The following is a 16814-nucleotide window of genomic DNA, read 5'->3' as shown; positions in this document are numbered from 1 at the left end:
CTTAAACAGCTCGCTCACACTTGCCAACCTCCCTTTCTCACAAAGAGGATGGAGGAACTGCAGCCATCTATAATGAATACCACTGTTTGCTTCTCACTATGTTTTTCTGGTACTTTCTATCTGTGGGCAAGTGATTCTGGCTTTCCACTTCCAGCAGCAATATAAAATATTCTCTTAAAATATGTTAAGAAAGTTAGCCAGCTTAAAGAAAAACAGAGTCATAGAGAAGGGAGAGGGCATGTGTGTGCTGTTGTGAAGGTGGCGTCCCACAAGGAAGCTGTGGGCAGGAGTCTGAGTCAGTGGGCGCTGTCCTGTGGAGGTGGGAGGCAGCAGTCTCCATCCCCAAGCCTGGAGCCTCAGTTTACTGCTGCTCCCCACCCCCCACAAGGTGCCAGGGCAAAACCCAACCCAAGTCGATCGGGGGGGCTTTGAAAAGCAGGAGGAGGCCTGAGACACAGAGGTGACAGAAAACGTTGGGGGTTGGGGTGGGCTGGGCTTGGGCTTTGGCCCTACCACACATTCACATGTCCTCTCGGAACCCCAAGTTCTCCATCTCTAAATGGGGTAACAGTAAGACCGACCTCCAGGGTTGTCTGAGCCTTAAGGTGCTTAGTCCAGGGCTGGACACATAGAAAGCCCCTGGCAGACTGGAGCTGCCATCATCACTATTGTTATTACCACCACCGTTTATTATCATCATTAAAGAGCCAGAGATGGGATAACAGGGAGGCAGGAGCTGCTGAGGACAGACAGGGATTGTTTTTACACCGTAAGAGGTGTTGAATGTTACAGGTTGGGGTGTGGGTGCTGGGGTGGAGAGAGAGACTGACTGTGAGGCGTTGAGAAAGGCACATGGAAACTGGCCCCTCCTAGCTGGGCGATGAATCCTGATGATACGAGACGAGACAGGGGCAAGTGGGAGGGCTGGGGCTCCTGGGAGTACAGAGGCAGCCATGCTTGCTAAACAGGGATGGGACCTGGGGAGGATGCCCGAGTCCTGCATCCTGAGCTGGGACCCTGGAGAGCAGAGAGCGTCATGCTGCTGACCCAAGACTCCTACCCTTGTGCTCACCCCTTTTCCCTTGCTAATGCCATCCTGGCCCCTGGGGGAGGTTAGGGGGCGGGTGGGGTGAGCTGGTGCAGCCCTAGCTCTCCCAGGAGGCCATGAACTCACACTCATGTCCCTTCCATGACAGGTAAACAGGATGGGTGCCTGGGTCAGCGGCTCCCTCCCAAGGTCTTTCCCTCCCACTCATTCCCTGGGGGTGGCCGGCCCGCCCAGCTCCCCTGCTCCACACCCAGCTTTCTCAGCCAAGAGCCACCAGGATGCTAACTGAGACACCCTGATGACCACCCTCAGGGTCGTGGCCACTTCCTTCCCGGAAGCCTGGGGTCCCTACTGAGACCCGAGGCCAGTCTCATAGCTCCCTGGCCCTCTGTGGAGGGGGGTGAGGGCAGTCACCTTTAGGTGGCAGCATGGGAGAGCAGAGAGATGGGAGCTGCCAGGGCCAAATGAAACTCAGCGAAGGGCCAAGGACAGGCACCTGACTGCCATTCCGATGCCCCCTATCTTGGCTGGCTTACACCTAGGCTGGGTCCTGTTCCTCTGAGTTCCCCACCTTGCCCCACTGGTGGGGCCCGGCCGGTGGTTCCCCTCCACCTACCACCTCTAGGAGACACCAATAGACGATCTCCTCAGATGCCCCCATCCCCACCCTGCGCCCCAAATTCCTGGGGTTGGGTAACTGGGACACTTTTGCAGCCATCTCATTCCATTTCTGCCTCCCTCCCTGATGCATGGGCCCTCTCTGTTTCAACACAGACTCTCAGACACAATTACAGCTCATTACCCTATCGCTGGCTGGCCCTGAGTCACTGGGAGGAGGGACTCCAGGCCGCCCAGCCCTGTCACCTTCTCCCAAGCTACAGTATAAGGAGTAGTGACAGGGAGGAGAACCCTGGGAAGGCAGGGGAGTCTGGGAAAGGAGAGAGAAGGCTGCAGACCTAGAAGGAGGGAAAAGGAGAAGTCAGAAGGAAGAAGAGATCGGAGGGGGCACAGCCTCAGAGGAAGAGAAAGGGCCAGGAGGAGGCTTGGGGGGGGAGACACTCAGGGGAGAGGAGGAGCCAGGCAGAGATGAAGTTCCAGGGGGCCCTGGCCTGCCTCCTACTGGCCCTGTACCTGGCCGGTGGGGAGGCTGGCCCATTGCTAAACGGAGGGGCAGGCGCTGCGGCAGATATCGGAGAAGCCATTGGACGCGGGGTGGGAGATGCCATTAGTCACGGAATCGACAAGGCCATCAGCCAAGGGGCCAGAGAGGCGGGCAACCCTGGAATCAGGGAGCCCATGGGCCCGGGGATGGGTGATGCCTTCGACCATAGGGTTGGGGAGGCCATCCACCGGGGGGCTGAGGAAGCAGCCCATGCTCTTGGAAACCCTGGGAGTGAGGCTGGCAGACAGGCTGAGAATATTATTCGACATGGAATAGATGGTGCGCACAGCTCCTGGCAGGGGATGCCTGGCAGCAACGGTGCTTGGGTGAGTGGCTGGAAGGAAGCTGGGAGTGGGGATGGGAGACTGCGGGCAGCTGGGCTGAGAATCTTGGGAATCAGTTGAAGGGATGGAGTCTCTTATTTGTGGCTGTCTGGGGCGGTGTCCTTCCATGTTTTGCACCCTTCCTCTGCCACCTTGGGGTCTCTCCTGCCTCCCCCATGCCCTGCTCTGGCTCCTCTCTGTCTTAGTTGCTCTGCCCACCCTGCCTCATCACAGGGTGATAAGGTCACGCACACTAAGTGCACGCATGTTGTCTTTGCAGGGAACCAATGGGCAGCCTCCATCTGGAGGCCACGGCGTCTTTGTTTCTCAGGGTGGCCATGGAGCCCACATCCAGGGCAATCCTGAAGGTCTAGGGACTCCCTGGAACCATGGATACCCTGGAGGCCCAGGCGGCAGCTTTGGGACCAACTCTCAGGGGAGCTCCTGGGGCCAAGGAGGCAGTGGAGGGCCATACAACCCGGGGACCAATGCTCAGGTAAAGGAAGCTGCCCAGCCCCGATCCTGCGACCTCCCTCCCCTCCAGCCACACTCTCCACGCCTCCCCTATCCTTCGGCCCCATACTCAGTCTCACCCTCCCTGCAGGGAGCTGTGGCCCAACCCGGTTATGGCTTAGTGAGGGGCAATGGCAACCCAAATGTCGAGGTAAGAGGACAGCCGGGGAAGAAGAGGGTGTCGGGGTGCAGGGTGCATGTGACTGAAAGTAGGAGAGACAAAGAGGGACCGAGATGGGGAGGCAGGGCTTAAGGGGACGCTTGGCCAGGAAGAGAGGGGCGGGGGAGGAGGCAAGGGAGAGCAGGATGTGAATGACGTGGGGACGCGGGAGGCCTGGGAAAGAGAGCCAAGCCCTGAGGAGAGCCCCGCGTGGCGATGGCCCAGCTGCCCTCTCAGCACTCGCCGGCCCCTTTCCTCTGCAGTGCACCAACCCGCCCCCCTCTGGCTCTGGTGGAAGCTACAGCAGCTCTTGGGTAAGACCATGGGCCACCCGAGGCGCCCGGCACAGGGAGCAGACAGATCTGCCCCCCAGGGCTGGGCAGGGACGCGCCTGGAGAGGGGAAGGGGACAGGGCAAAGCAGTCGTCGTGTTCTCTTCTTTAGTCCTGCTTTGGTCCCTCAGGGAAACAGCGGCAGTGGTGGCGGTGGCGGTGGCAGTGGCAGCGGCAACAGTGGCAGCAGCGGCAGTGGCAGCGGCAACAGTGGCAGCAGCGGCAGTGGCGGCAGTGGCGGCGGCAGTGGAGGCAGTGGCGGTGGCAGCAGCGGCGGCGGCAGCGGTGGGGGCAGCGGTGGGGGCAGTGACCACTATGGCGGTGGCAGTGGCGGCAGTGGCGGCGGCAGTGGCGGCAGTTCTGGGGGCAGCTGGGTGAGTTCTGCTCCTCGGCTGAAGGCAGAGATGGGGCTGAGGCCCTGGTGGTCCCGGGCGAGGCGATGCACTCCAGGGTCTTCCTGAGTGCTGCCAGCCCTGGGGAGGTGGCATCACTGGCAGGTGGCATCACTGGCAGGTGGCACCCTGTGGCTCCTTCAGCTTCTGTTCCCTACCTCCCCAGCCCCCCCAAGCAGGGTTCCTTAGGTATGCGCCCCGACACTCCAGAAGGGGTGCCCTCCCTATTCCTGCTCCCTCCAGCCCTGCTCCCTGCTCCCTGCCCCCTCCGCGGTGGGGGGGTATTTTCTGTCCCATCTGACCCCTGTTCCTGCAGTCGGGGCGCTTGGCAAATCTGACAGCAGCTGGGGGTGACGAATGGAAGAGAGGTGGGGGCGGAAAGGCACAGCGCTGCTTAGGGAGGCTCCAGGGAGTCTGGGACAAGCGCGCACGTGGGGACTGAGGGACCTTGACAGCTGTGGTGCAGATGAACTGATACAGATGCTGCACACGCGTCCCCTCCCCATGGGTGAAGGGGCCAGGAAGGGACCGCAACCTGGCAGCTGGATTGGGGGAGGTGCCTGAGAGGGGACCTGCAGAGAGACAGCACTGCTGGCCTCCTTGGGAGTCAGGGAAAGGCGTCAGGCAAGAGGAAGGAAGCGACGAGAACGAGCGGATCAATAAGCTGCTTTAACTTACTGCTCCTTGTACCACCGGCTTTTACTCCAGCTAAGGGCAACCGTTAGGCAATTCTAGAAATTTGGATCAGGCTCCCTTCCAGTGACCCTTTCCCTTTTCTAGGTTCCAGGAGAGGGCGAGGGGAGAGGAGGGACAAGGGCAGGTGTCAGGGGGCTTGTGTGCAGTTAGGCTGCAGAGGCCTGGCCACCCCCGGCACGTGCTGGGAAGTGGGGAGCAGCAGCTCAGAATCCCCCAGTTGTCCCACCTTCCCTAGCACACGTGGCCACGCCTGGCCTTCCCTGTGCTCTGAGTAGCTTCCCTCAGTGACCGACTGACTGGCTGAGGACCGGAGGTGTGGAGGTTGGGGCGGGGGTAGGTGGCTGGGAATTGTTTGGTCCCTTCGGTCCTTTTAAGACACCCGCTGGCTCCTGCTTTCCCTTGTAGGGAAACAATGCTGGCTCTTCCTCGGGAAGCAGCGGAGGAGGAGGAGGCGGTGGAGGGAGCAAACCCGGGGTGAGTGTCTGGTGTTCACACCTGCACGGTGGCCCTGAGCCCGGGAAGGAAAAGGGGAGGCCCCTCGGGTGACGGGAGGGAGCCAGCTGGGCTGCTGGTGTTGGTGATGGGAGTGACAACTGGGCTGGCCTGGCTTAGCTTCAGGGTTAAAGAGCTGCAACTTGAGGGCTGGAACTGGGTCTGGGGAGGGACAGAGAGCAATCTGCTTTCTCTTTCCCACAGTGTGACAACCCAGGAAACGAAGTCCGGGTGTCCGGAGGGCCTGGGGGTCAGGTGAGAGCCAAACTTGTGACCACACTTCATCACTGTGCCTCGACCTCGTTCCTTTAACTCAGCTCTGTCCAGCCACCCTCCTACTGCTAATCTCCACCCCAGCCCCGTCTGTGGGGAATTTACAGTTTAGGGGAAGAGACCAAGAGCATAAAATTACTAACAATCTCCAAAGGAGTAATGAATCCTTAGGTGGCATACCCCACAGATGGGGCTGTGAAAAATCGTATGAGAGCCAGTCCTTTTAGAGCCATAATTGTTTTGAAAGTTCAATACCTGGCTGTGAGCATAATTTGGTGGCCCCTTTGGCAGAATTTGAAATGGTGTTTTGAAAGCATATGTCCCCCTCCTAGTCATTCTGGAAATTTGGGTTCTCTGTCAAGTATCCGTAACGCTGACAAGAAGTGTCACACCACTGTGCACCCGGATCGCCTGGGGCCTGGTGAGAACGCGGGTCTGGTTCAGCAGCTCTAGGTGCGGCCGAGATTCTGGTTTCTAACGAGCTCTGGGCGAGGCTGGTACTGCTGCTCTGTGTCCTCATGTGAGTGCGGCATGACCCTGTGGTGCTACATGGACAAGGCTCTCTGAAGAGCTCCTAAAATATTGGGGATACTAACCCTTTACGGGTAGGCAGGTTTCAAGAAAACCTCTCCCAGCCTGTAACTTTATTTCTAGTTTTTTCACACCAAAGTCTCCTTTTCTAGGGTTTCTGCTTTTGAAAATAATGGTCTTTATTTTCTTCTAGCATTACTAGTACTTCTGTAATTTCATTGTCAAATTTAACTCTTTAACCCATCTGGGTGTTATTTCACTATGTACTGTCTAGTCCACCCCTAGATCCAACGAGGCAGACCCTGCCCTTTGGATCAGATCTGTGTGCTCTCTTAGGAGGAGACAGCCAGATAAAAACAGGAGGAGGAAACTGGTGAGGGACAGATAGCTTTAAAGTACCTATATATTTTTATTGATTTCAGAGAGAGGAAGGGAGAGGTAAAGAGAGAGATAGAAACATTAATGATGAGAGAGAGTCATTGATTGGTTGCCTCCTGCTCGCCCCCTGTTGGGGGTCAAGCCCGCAATCTGGGCCTGTGCCCTGACCGGGAGTCGAAACGAGATCTCCTGCATCATAGTTTCGGATGTTCAACTGCTGAGCTACGCCGGCCAGGCAGGTATAGATAACTTTTTCCCAAAAACCTTAACTGGTATTCCCAGCCTTGTGCATGGAATCATTTCCATCATTGATTTAAAGCATCACTTATAAATACCTCTGGGGAGAGCTTCTGGGAGTTCTGTTTTGTTAAATCAATTCATCTGATCTGGGCCAGGAGCCATACCGTGTTATTCATGGTAGCTCTATAGTACATTCATATCTGCAGTATGAGTCCCCGCTTGCTGCTTCTCTTTTCCAGTGTTTTCTTGCTGAGTCTTAGACATTTGTTCTTCCAAATGAACTTCAAGAGGATTTTGACAAGTTCCAAAGAGAATTCCATTAGGATTTTAAGAGGGATCGTATTAAATCATACATAAACTTTCAGGGATGGACCTAGGATTTAAAACAATGACCTGGGTTTCACTGTCTTGTCCTTCAAGGCTTCAGAGGCCCCAGTGGCTCTGGTGACATCAGGGTAAGGAGACGACTGGTCTTGAGAGTAGGGACTATGGCAGCAGGAAGTGGGCTGGAGGTCAGCTCTGCAGCAGCAATACTAACAGGGCAGACAGTCCCACCTCCCGGCCTGGTCTAGAGCTTAGTTCTGGGAATGAAGAGGGGCCAGTAGGTCTGGGATCCACGCCAAAGAGTGGAAGCAGGACTCAAAGGAACTCACCTGTACCTAGGAGGAGAGCAGGCAGTCTACTCCTGTGCCACCTCAGCTCCCGCCGATCCTCAGCTAGCATCACCTTTCTGGCCAGTGCAAAACCTCAGCCCACGCTGGGTCCTGCATTTTGAATTAATTCAGTTCAACAGCCTGGCTGGTTTCTGCTTCAACCCCAGGGGAGAATTCCTTGGTGGCAAAGGGCCTTCCTAGTGAATTGTGGACAGCTTGCAGACAGGAGTAGAAACAGATGGTTATGGTACCCATGAGCATCATGAGTGAGCAACAGCCCGATCCACAAGGAGGTGAAACAAGATTCACCAGGGAAGACAGAGCTGCCCAGAGAGAAGGGCCTGTCTCAGGGTCCTGGGAAGTCCTCGGTCATGCTCTTGCCTCAGTCTTGATTCAGGAATCCTTCACCTACATCTCACCTCACATCCCACCAACTCTTCTCCATTTTCTCTCCTCAGGGAATAAACAGGGAAGGTGGCCACTTCGTTGGGGGCTCCCAAGGCAATTATCAGGTGAGCAGGGATGGCTTTTGGAGAAGGGATGGTAGAGTGTGGGGACAGAATGCAAAGGGCCTGGGAAAAGAAAGCGAAATATCAGTTTCTTCTTACCAGCTGTTCTGAACCTGTGTCAGGTGACTACCAGGGGACCTGACAGGGGCCCGGGGTCCCCAGCATCCTCCTTGATCCATCCATTCTCTCCCTGCTCCAACTGCAGTCACAGTCCTATTATGTCTGTGAGGGAAAAGCAGATGAAAATAACAGAAGAATGGCCAAGGGGAAATTTTAAAAATCATACTGAAGGAGGAAGTGTTGAGAAGCAGGGAGGCAGTGAACTTTGAGTTAGAAATGGGAGTTCAAACACCAGCTGGGTCATTTGTCATCTGTGAATCTTCAGGCAAGTCAGTTGACCTCCACGAGCCTGGTCTTCCTCTTGGGTAAGGCGGGGACAGTGAAGCCTAACTTTCTCACCCCCACAGTAACTGCAAAGTTTTCTGCATCACAACCCAACCCAGGGGGCTCAGGGCGCAGACACTGAAGTCTGACACGGAGACAGATCTGAGGCAAGCTGTTGGACAGCTCTAAGTGTGTTTCCTCATCTGTCAAATGGAGACGTCTCCACAAAGGAACATGGCAGGATAAGGCACAGTGCCTGGCACACAGCGAGACTACACATTAGGGAGTGGGTAGGGTTATTCTAGGAAGCAAATAATGAGTCATTCCAGGAAGGCTTCCTGGAGGTGGGGTTCTTAGGTATTGCATAAAGAAGAAGAGAGGTGACTTTACAGAGGGTACATGGTGTTGAGCAAAGGCAAAGATGAGGGGGCCAGGAGCAGGCTGATGGGTGGTACCCATGACAAGATGCACAAGCCTTGAACATGAGCCCCCCTTTCCCCACCCAGGGGCAAGGGTCCAGTGGGGGAGGTGAAGCTGTCGGTGGAATCAATAACCTGGTGAGTGGAGGCATTACCCCACCTTGGGCTAGGATCCTCCAGACACCCATGCCTCTTGCTCACAAAGTGGGTTCTTACTCTCACCCCATTTCTCATTGGTTCCTTAGAACTCTCAGACATCTCCTGGGCCCTTCAACTTCGACACTTTCTGGAAGGTGAGTTCAGTAAGACAGCTCTGCTCATTCATTCTTCTTTGGAAAACAAAAACCCTGTCCCTTGACCCCACGGGATGAAGTCCTCTTTCTATAACAGCTGTCAGTGGTGGCCCTTGACCTCTCTCATCCTGAGGCCCTGAGCCAATTACATTATTGTGATCCAGTTTGGTCAGTCTCCTTTCTCTCTTTCTCTCTGCAGAACTTTAAAGCCAAGCTGGGTTTCATTAACTGGGATGCCATAAACAAGGTAAGGGCTGGAAAGCCATGCCATTTGATCTTTGTGGGAGAGGGAGATAGGGAAGAAAGTGAAAGCTCTGAGCCAGGGACGTGATGATGATGGCCATGAAGAGCATTTCGGCCAGTGCTAAAAGCAAACAAAAAAACAAACAAAAAAAAACGAAAACAAGGAGGAGGGACAGTAGACATCTGAAAAGAGAGGGAGACTTTGCAGACAGTTGGGAGTTGGGGATGAGAAATGAATGGGCCTCTTTCATACCTTAAAATGCCAACCTCAACAGGTCTGAACCTCACTTTCCCCTTCGAGACCTGGAGGTTAACGGGAGAGTACATAGATGTAATCCTCAGGAAACCAGAGGGGCAGGGGAGGCCGGGGTGGGGAGGTGGACTGAATAGCCCTGTGGAGCTAAAAGGCCACACGAGGCCTGACACGGAGAGAGAAGGGAAGGAGAAAGCCACATCTGCTGAGGGCCTGGTGGGTGCCCTGTACATACGTAATCTTAGGGGACGCTTGGAACCCAGGACCCCTTTCTTCTTCCTCCCTGCCCACCCCTTCCTCTTTCAGGGAAAGTCCTGGCCAGGCCGACTCGACACCAGAATAGTAGAGAGAGTGGGCTGGAAGGAGAGGGTGAGGGCAGACAAACGGCCCAAACAAATACCACAGGCAGAAGCTGCAGCTGGCAGCCCAATTATGTGTTTTGTTTGATACACTTAAAAACACACGCAAAACAACCAATGTAAATTAGTTGCCAAAGTTTAAAAATGGATAGACTTCACAAAATGACTTGGATTCCTGACTTCTCTTGAAAAAATTGTCAACACGGAGCCCCTTTCCATGGGGCTACAATAAACTGAAGCTGAGTGGCAGCTGCTTCTTGCCATGGGGACTTGCTTTCCAGTGGCCGGACTTCCCCTGCCCATCAGTCATTCTAGCCACCTGACTGGTCTATGTTCAGTTGAGTTTCTAATCCTTAACTTAAAAGACTGAAGATTAGCCCTGGTCGGTTTTGCTCAGTGGTTAGAGCATCGGCCTGAGGACTGAAGGGTCCTGGGTTTGATTCTAGCCAAGAGCACATACCTCGGTTACAGGCTCCATCCCTGGCCCAGGTTGGGCGCGTGCGGGAAGCAGCCAATTGATGTGTCTCTCTCACATCGGTGCTTCTCTCCCTCTCTCACTTCCTTCTACTCTCTGAAAAGCAATGGGAAAAATGTCCTCTGGTGAGAATTAAAAAGAAAACAAGAAAATGAAGACCAGGATCCTGGCCCCCAAACCTTGTGCAGAAGAGAGGGTGGTGGGAGAGGGCGTGGCGGGAGAGGGAAGCAAAGAGGCAGCCCAGACCTCAGGAAAGTCAAAGCCACCCTTTGGGGGGAAGGAGGAGTGGAAGATAGAAGATGCAGATGTTCCCAGATGCAGCACAGTGTGCTTTGCACGAACTAAATGAACAAAGAGACTGTGTCTGTTTCAGGAGAATAGTCTCTGGCGGACAAGACTCCTTACTGTGAACCACAGGGGCCAGGCCCCCGAGCATGGGGCCCTTGGGGTCTGATGGGGAACCAGGGCACAGACAGGCACCTCCCAGAGGGCCAGGACAGACAGGACAGCAGAGTGCTTCCTCACCTCTAGGGGGCAGTGAAGTGAGTGCCTGCAGTCAGGCAGCATTCATTTGGGGTGACTTCCCAGAGGAGCAGATCTCAGAAGAGGGGCAGGACAGAGTTGGGCAGAGAGGAGAATGGGGAGCCCCAGCTTCTTCACAGTGTGGGGAGGGGCTGAGGACTTCCTCCATTGTGAGGAGTGAAGATGGGGGGCTATACATAACATTCCTGGAGAGGTGTGAGGTTATAGCCCAAGCTGAAATATCTGAGTTTGACTAGACGACAGCCGTGGTTCAAAACGGCCCCTGCAGACTTCTGGAGCAGAGGTCCACTCTAACCTTGACTTGGTCCATCACTCCCTGCAGTCCTGTTCCTTGAGCTCCCTCTTAGAACCTATTTCTTTGCCCAGGACGAGAGGAGCTTTCACATCCCATGACCTCCAGACAAGGAGCTTAAGAAGACGGATGGGAGCCCCCCACCCCTTCTTAAAACAGCACTATCTTACCACTAATCTCAGCCCCTGCCCTTGAAATAAACCTCAGCTACCCCACGCTCCTGGTCTCTGCTCCTTTCTTCCGTCTCAGCTGTTATCCCGGGGGCCTTGGAAGGGATGACTTGAGCCCCACAGCTCTGGGAAATGGGCTGGAGGTGGCACGGCAGGTGAAAGAGTCAGGGAGCCATGCGGCAGGTCTCGGTCCTGAGGTTTTGCTGCGGTTGTGTTCAGCCAGAGGAAGGGGAAACAGGGCAGAGAACTGTTCTCTCTGTGTGCTAGGGGCCAGGAGGACGGTTAATGGCTCCAGAGATCTAGCTTCTCTCTTCCTCTGCTCGCAGAAACAGTCTTCTGGTCCTTAAAGACACCCAGCTTTTGGTCACAGTGCAATTCTGAAGACTGAGAAATGGTGGGAGCTGGAGTAGGGGCTTAGGTGACCAGAGGGTCAGGCTCTCTGCTAACCTGCTCCCCACCTTTCATCCACAGGGTGAAGTCCCGACCCCCAGCACCCGAGCCCTCCTCTACTTCAGTCGACTCTGGGAGGTAGGACAATTCTCTTCTCACTGTTTGAAGAGCTGGGGTCCTGGTCATGCCTGGTCATCCCTCTCTCCCCCTCCCTTAAGGCAGCCAACCCGCAGCTCCAGCCCACATGGCACAGAGTTCCCCGTTTATTTTGGAGATGAGAAATCTCACCCAAATCTCATCACTAATACCATCAGAAATTCTAACAGCCTCACTGAGCTTATCTTCATTTAACCCCAACCACATCCAGTCTCCAAAGCCCATTCTTGTGCTGGTCTGGAAACTTTCCCAGTGAGCTGCACACTCTACCCTCTGAATGTGTCTCCCTGGGGCCCACTCATCTCTCCCTCTCCTTCCAGGATTTCAAACACAACACCCCTTTCTTGAACTGGAAAGCAATTATCGAGGTAAGGGCTGCAAAACATACTTTGGGGTCAGGAAGCTCGGCTCTGGGGATGCGGGGTTCTGGGTCCTTGGCAATGGCTGGCAGATTTTGTCCCAGTTCCTCATCCTCTCTGCTGAGGGAGGGTGCCTCCCTCCTTTCCCACTTTCCTAAGTCACTGAAAAAGGAGCAGAGTGGCGAGTCCTCCTTAGGATAAAAGCCCAGGCCGGGGGCTGGGGCCCTCAGAGGCCCAGGAACAGGAAGCTGGCCTCTGTCTCTGCTCCGCTGCTGCTCCTGCTGGGCCTGGCCTGGCTCCGGGGGAGCCACAGCTGGGTGGGCTCTGCAGGGTGAGCAGGTGCTGGGGACCGTGAGGCGGGGAAGAGGGAGGGGCCTCAACTGGAAAGGGGGCAGTAAGGAAGAAGGTTAAAGGGTAAGAGTAGGTATGAGGGTGAGGGGGTCAGGTCATTGTCAACTGCAGGCAGGTGCACAGGGTCTGACTATCTGGGCTCCGGGAAGGATAGGCAGGGCCTCTGGGTCTCCCAGAAAGCCACACCTCAATTCTGCATGACCAGTGGCCTTCAGGAACCAGGTCCCTTAGGCACTGAGGCAAGGGTGCCCACTCACTAGTCCACATGGGCCAGGCGCCTGAAGCTGGACAGGTGGGGCCATGCAAAGGAGGAGGCCAAGGCCTTCCAGCTGAGCATTGTCATGTTCCCAGGCAGCATCAGTGTGACACCTGGTTCTTCAAGAAAAGTTAGAAATCTGATTTTTAATTGCTCACAAGTAAATTAATTTAAAAGATGCAAACCAAGTAAAAAATGTCCGGAAGCCTGTGGTCAACCAGTTTGCGACCTCAGTGTTAGGGCTAATGGTGGAGTGGAAGGTCAGTCAGGGGAGGGTAAGGTAGAGTTAAGCCAGAGTTCAGAAGAACATGCTAACCCTGTGTGTGTGAGGGGGTGGTGGTGTTGCTAGGAGAGAAATGATGATGGAAGGAACTAATTTCTCTCCCACTGCTTAGAAACGACCCCTTGTCTCAAGCGGGGAGGGCAGGTGGCAGGTGCGCCTGCCCCCTGTCATAGGAGCTTCACCTCCTTCCTTGTATTTCCCTCCTTTCTTTCTCTTTGACCCAGAGCTAATGTTGCACACTCCACTTTGGGAACAGCATCTGTGAACAGGGATAAAGGGCCTATTAGGGGAGCAGGGTTTGGTGTCACCAAAAGGTGGGCTGGGGTGGAGGGCCCTGGGTCTGCCCCCATGGGAGCCTGCGTGGGCACCACACACTTGTCATTCTAGGTCAGCCTCAGGCCAGCCTGCCAGCGTTCCAGGTGCCTGGGTGGGGATGGTGTTGCTAAACCCAGTTCTCTACGCTCACTCCCCAGCACCGAGTGTGGAAACCTGCCTGTATCTATCTGGGCCATCAGCTGCCTCCAGGCTCACTGCCCTCTCCGGAGGCAGCACTTCTGGACCACTGAGAGGGGTGGGGGGGTAGGTGGGATGCTGGTGCTCTGAAGGGAGGGCTCCTAGGCGGCAGGATGCTGGAGTCCTGCAAATCTGCAAGGCCCGAGGACCACCGAGACGCTCTGACTGCGGCTCCCTCTTTCTTACAGGATGACTACCCATCATCATCACTCCAGAAGAGGGCAGGCAGTGCTGGCCAGGTAAGGCTCTGCCTCAGGCTGACCTTGGAGGCCCTGGGTCCCTCTCAGTCCTTTCCCTCCTTCTGGCCAATCTAACTTCTCCTTCGCTCTGTTCTGTAATTTTCTCAGCCTGGTGCAGAATGGTCAGAGCCAGCAGCTGTGACTTCTAAGGTAAGAAATCTGCCACGTGGCCACCCGACTTAGACCTCACTTCTTTCCTTGGTCTCCCCTCACCGCCCAGTAACGCTTGAGTTGGAAGAGGGAAGGAGGCCGAGCCATTTGGGCTAGGGCCATAGGAGTGTGCCCGTGGGCTGTGGATGGCTGAAGGAGATTCTAGAAAGGAAAACACATGACACCAGGCTTGGGGGGGGGGGGGGAGGCAGGGGCTTTGAGAAAGGTCCAGCCAGGCAGGGAGGTGGGGTGTTTATTCCAGAGCAAAATGCCTTCATCCCTCCTGTGCTGCCCCTGCCCCTGCCCCTGCCCCTGCCCTGCCCCTGCCCTGCCCCTGCCCCTCTCCACTACCCACCGCCCCCTTTCTTCCGCAGAACTACAATTACAACCAGCAGGCGTATCCTACTGCCTCCGGTGGGCAGTACCCAGCCAAGATGCCCGCTAAGGTAAGCCTTGCAGCCGCCCCGGTTTCCCACTGGGGCCTCTGCATGAGGTGGGGGGAGCCTTTCGCTGCCAGGGTCCTCTCCGTGGGTTAGCTGAGGCCAAGTCCTGCTCACTCTGCAAGTCATGTCTCTCCATGCCTCGTATCCTCTACTCCCTAAGAGCATTTTGGAAGGGGAGGGAAGACAGTTCATGGCTCTTTACACTCACGCTCAGAAAAGGTTGCAAGGGAGCAGTGGCGACATCATGGAGAAAACTGGGAACCACTATCCTCTCAAAGAGAAATATATGCTCCTCAGAAAGTCACATGACACGTGGTAGAACAGGCAGCCTTCCTTTGCAGCATCCGCTCTCTCTCTTTAACTGCTGGCCTGCTGGGGGGGGGGGGGGGGAGCGGACATGGACACACAGGCAAAGCCAGCCTGGGAACTCTTGGTTGGTGGGAAATAGATGCTTCATTCCACAAAGGAAGTAAAAGGAAGGACATTTGAGAATTTGGTTGCATTTGGTTGCAAAGAAAGCAACCTTACAAATTCAGTAAGTAAATGTGCTAAATACTAATTGGGCTGGTGGGGCAAAAGCAGGTGGTATTTCCCCCCACCGGTCAGAACAGTAAGGCCCTGCGCTCAAGGAGAGGCCTCCACCAGATCAGAAACTCTGCTGATGGGAGGAGAGGCCGCTCACACTGCCTGCAGCGTCCACTTCGCCAGTTACTTGTGGCCAATTTCCATCCACCTCGCGGGCGGAGGGAGACCTGCCTAGTCTCATTCATTCCCTGTGGGCAGTGCGTGCTAAGGGGCCACTTTCAGCATCATCTTGGGTGAAATGTGCTTCAGAGAATAAATTCTGCTGTGAAAAACAATTCCATGGGCTGAAGGACCTTTGAGATAAACTGGTCTAAGCCTGCTCCTTTCACAGGGCCCTTCCTGAGGCCCAAGGACATGGCACAGTCCAGAGAGGTCACTGTAGCCCCATATCACCTATTCTGGTCTTCTCTTTGCAGGGGGGAGTCACAGTTTCTTCCTCGGTAAGTTCTGGGGCAAAGAAAATCCGGCCTGTGAGAGATAGGGTGTGAGGGCAGAGGCTGTGCTGGGGATAGTGCGATGTCCACTCAGACATTCTCCCTGTCCTGCAGGCTTCCCGGGCACGGCCTGGCCTGCTGCAGTGGGTGAAGTTCTGGTAGGTGAGTGTTTAGGGAGCCATGCTCGGCTGCATCCAAGAGCTGGGGCGCTACCACCCAGGGGCAGGCATTTGCTTTGCTCTGGATGGATACTCTAAAGGTATCGAGGAGGTGAGCCCAGTGTGGGGGTGTGGCGAAAAACTCATGAGATATGATCTACTTAGAAAGCACCCGTGATTGCTGAGTGAAGCCTGATGGAGGTGGGACCATGGAGGTGGCACACTAGGTTAAGGAGAGAGACTGGGACAGGAACTGTGCAAGGCAACTGTAGAGAGGTGAGCCTTTCAGGTGTAAAGGGTCGGAGACAGGAGGCAGGAGTGAGTCCCTATTCGGGGAGAGGTAATAGATTAACTTGGCAGAACCACACAACCTGCTTTAGGGGACAGCAGAAGTTAGGGATGGCAGGTGAAATAGGTGAGACACAAAGGAACTGGGGGATCGCAGGAGCTGGATGAAGGGACGCCTGGTTTCAACAGATTGGGGAGTAGTCACAGCTACATTTGCTCTGTTCTTTTCTTCTAGAAAATTGCTCCCAGCCACGCCTGAGGACCTGAAAAACATCAGTCATCAAGGAGCCCAACTGCTCCCCTCCCCGAGCTCTCCCTCCATGCCAGGCCTAGTCTGGGTGTTGACACCTGCTTTTTCTAGGTTGGGGACCTGGTCTGTCTGTCCCTTGTTTCTCCCCACCCGGTGTGGTGTCTCCTTGACCACCAGCCTCATCAAATAAACCAGCCACTTCCTCTACCTACCCCCTTCATGACCTGAAGTCACTGACAGTCTTTTAGGAGGAGCTTCCCACTTTTGAGTTTCTCTGTGGAAATAAAACATGAATCTTGCTTCTCTAAGACTTTTGCAAATTTTATTCTTTAGCATTATACTTATGGCCTGGACCAGGGAGGATGGAAGAGCGATTTAGGGGCAGATAACCTGCCTTCCTCCTGACACTGATATACACAGTGGTGGGCTGAGAGAGATAAGACCTGGGCAGCCCTGACAAGAAGTAGCTAGCTGATCTCACTGGGCCTCGGTTTTCCCATCTGTAAAAGATGACCTTTGCCCAACTTATATCGGAATACCATGCTTACTGCCCTTGAAGCAGCCATAGGGGTTTTGCTAGCCTGAACAAGCAACGAGGGGGCTATTCAAGCCAGAAAGTGGGAGTAAAGAGCCTGTTCAAAGAGAGGAGACCAGACCGGCGGGCGTGGCTCAATGATTGAACCAGGAGATTCCAGATCAGGGCACATGCCCAGATTTTGGGCTTGATCCCCAGCAGGGGGCGCGAGAGAGGCAGCCAATCAATGAGTCTCATCACTGATGTTTTTATCTCTCTCTCTCCCTCTCCCTTCCTCTCTCTGAAATCAATA

The 16814-nt window shown here is 54.9% G+C and overlaps 1 protein-coding gene across 3 annotated transcripts; it reads left to right on the top strand.

Annotated features, from left to right (window-relative positions):
* Positions 1-1925: 1925 nt before the first annotated feature.
* DMKN (dermokine) lies at positions 1926-16293 on the top strand (the record flags this gene model as incomplete). 3 transcript variants are annotated; one of them, XM_081119100.1, is made up of 19 exons in its annotated part: positions 2135-2536; positions 2814-3029; positions 3138-3197; positions 3470-3520; positions 3669-3911; positions 5031-5099; positions 5322-5372; positions 7651-7704; positions 8592-8642; positions 8750-8797; positions 8997-9044; positions 11604-11660; positions 11999-12046; positions 13629-13679; positions 13788-13829; positions 14204-14275; positions 15274-15297; positions 15406-15453; positions 15973-16058. In XM_081119100.1, 18 exons carry the CDS (start codon positions 2135-2137, stop codon positions 15451-15453), a joined length of 1635 nt encoding a protein of 544 aa, XP_080975226.1. In that variant the 3' UTR covers positions 15973-16058. The 3 variants fall into 3 exon arrangements, with proteins under 3 accessions (XP_080975227.1, XP_080975226.1, XP_080975228.1); XM_081119101.1 differs by lacking the exon at positions 8592-8642 and having other exon boundaries at positions 1926-2536; positions 15973-16293; XM_081119102.1 differs by lacking the exon at positions 3669-3911.
* Between the last annotated feature and the right edge of the window lie 521 nt (positions 16294-16814).

Source organism: Miniopterus schreibersii (assembly GCF_964146895.1).
Source record: "Miniopterus schreibersii genome assembly, chromosome: 18".
In the NCBI taxonomy this organism is placed as follows: domain Eukaryota; kingdom Metazoa; phylum Chordata; class Mammalia; order Chiroptera; family Miniopteridae; genus Miniopterus; species Miniopterus schreibersii.
Note: the sequence above shows the minus strand (reverse complement) of the source record. Positions and strands in the feature narration are given on the sequence as shown.